The following is a 1,114-nucleotide window of genomic DNA, read 5'->3' on the forward strand; positions in this document are numbered from 1 at the left end:
AGGGTCTCGGAAGGGTCTCAGAAGGGCGGCGCGTTGCCTGCGACGAGAATCGCGAAGCGAAAGAGGGTGCGCCGACGCATACACAGCAGCGCCGCCAGCGCCGCGCCCTGAGAGAAGCCGAGCACGCCGTCAAACGGCCCCTCCCTCTCGCATGTGGCGTCGAGGAGCTCGAGCGACCGCTCGACGCCAGCGTACTCGTGCGAGAGGGACGGGCGCGAGGCGGTGGCCTCGTCAAAAGTCCACCAGCCGAGCGACTGTCCGCGCTCATCGGCGTTGATGTCGCCTAGGAAGCCGGCGGTGGCTGCAAAGGGTGCGTCGACAAAGACAAAGTCACCCGCGACCGCCTTCAGCGCCTTGCGCAGCGAGCCGGTGCGCTGGCGGAAGAAGGCGGCGTTCTGAGCGTAGCCGTGCAGGCAGAGGATCCGTATCTTGCTGGTCGTGGGCGTGCTCATTCTCGCCACCACCCTGCACTGTACCCGGGGGCGGTGCGGTGACACTTCCTGGATTCGGTACTTCAGCTTGGTGTAGTATCAAATTCAGGGCTATACCCTGATACCCTCTTGAGAGGACCCGCATTGGGCCCCTAGAGGATAGGCTGATACCCTCGTGGGTTACCCTTCACACCGGACACGACCCCCCCTCTTCACACCTCTTCGCGCGCTGCGCGCGCGCCAAGTCAGACAACGCGCTCGAGTGAGCGTCGCGCAGGAGGTAGGCGAGCGCACCACTAAGCAATGCGCTGGGCGAGGAGGGCGCTAATGGCGGCCGTCGTCGCATTTGACGGGCCCGCGGCCGCAGCCGGTGCGGCTGCAGCCGCGGGAGGGGCCGCGGCCTGCACGGCTGCGGCCGGGGCCGGCGCCGCGGGGGGCGCGGCGTTAGGCGCCGTGGCGGGCTCCGCTGCGGACTCGGTGTCCCCCGCCGCCGCCGTGACACGCTGCAGGGTGATATGCACACATGCGGGCGCTGCCCAGGAAATCGTTCTCGAAGTCAACATGGCACCGGCAACATCCGGTGAATTTCCGAAACAGCTGGCTTTGCCGAAACGAGGAGGCGTGCATTGCGCGCGCAACAGCTGGTGTGCGTGGCGCGCGGGTACGGCGGAAGCGCAAAGAGT

At 67.2% G+C, this 1,114-nt stretch overlaps 1 protein-coding gene across 1 annotated transcript; it reads right to left on the minus strand.

Annotated features, from left to right (window-relative positions):
* Positions 1-17: 17 nt before the first annotated feature.
* On the minus strand, positions 18-452 carry EMIHUDRAFT_260042 (hypothetical protein; the record flags this gene model as incomplete). Its single annotated transcript, XM_005793148.1, has 1 exon — positions 18-452. One exon carries the CDS (start codon positions 450-452, stop codon positions 18-20), a length of 435 nt encoding a protein of 144 aa, XP_005793205.1.
* Positions 453-1,114: the final 662 nt, after the last annotated feature.

This window comes from Emiliania huxleyi (assembly GCF_000372725.1).
Source record: "Emiliania huxleyi CCMP1516 unplaced genomic scaffold EMIHUscaffold_10291, whole genome shotgun sequence".
Taxonomy (NCBI): domain Eukaryota; phylum Haptophyta; order Isochrysidales; family Noelaerhabdaceae; genus Emiliania; species Emiliania huxleyi.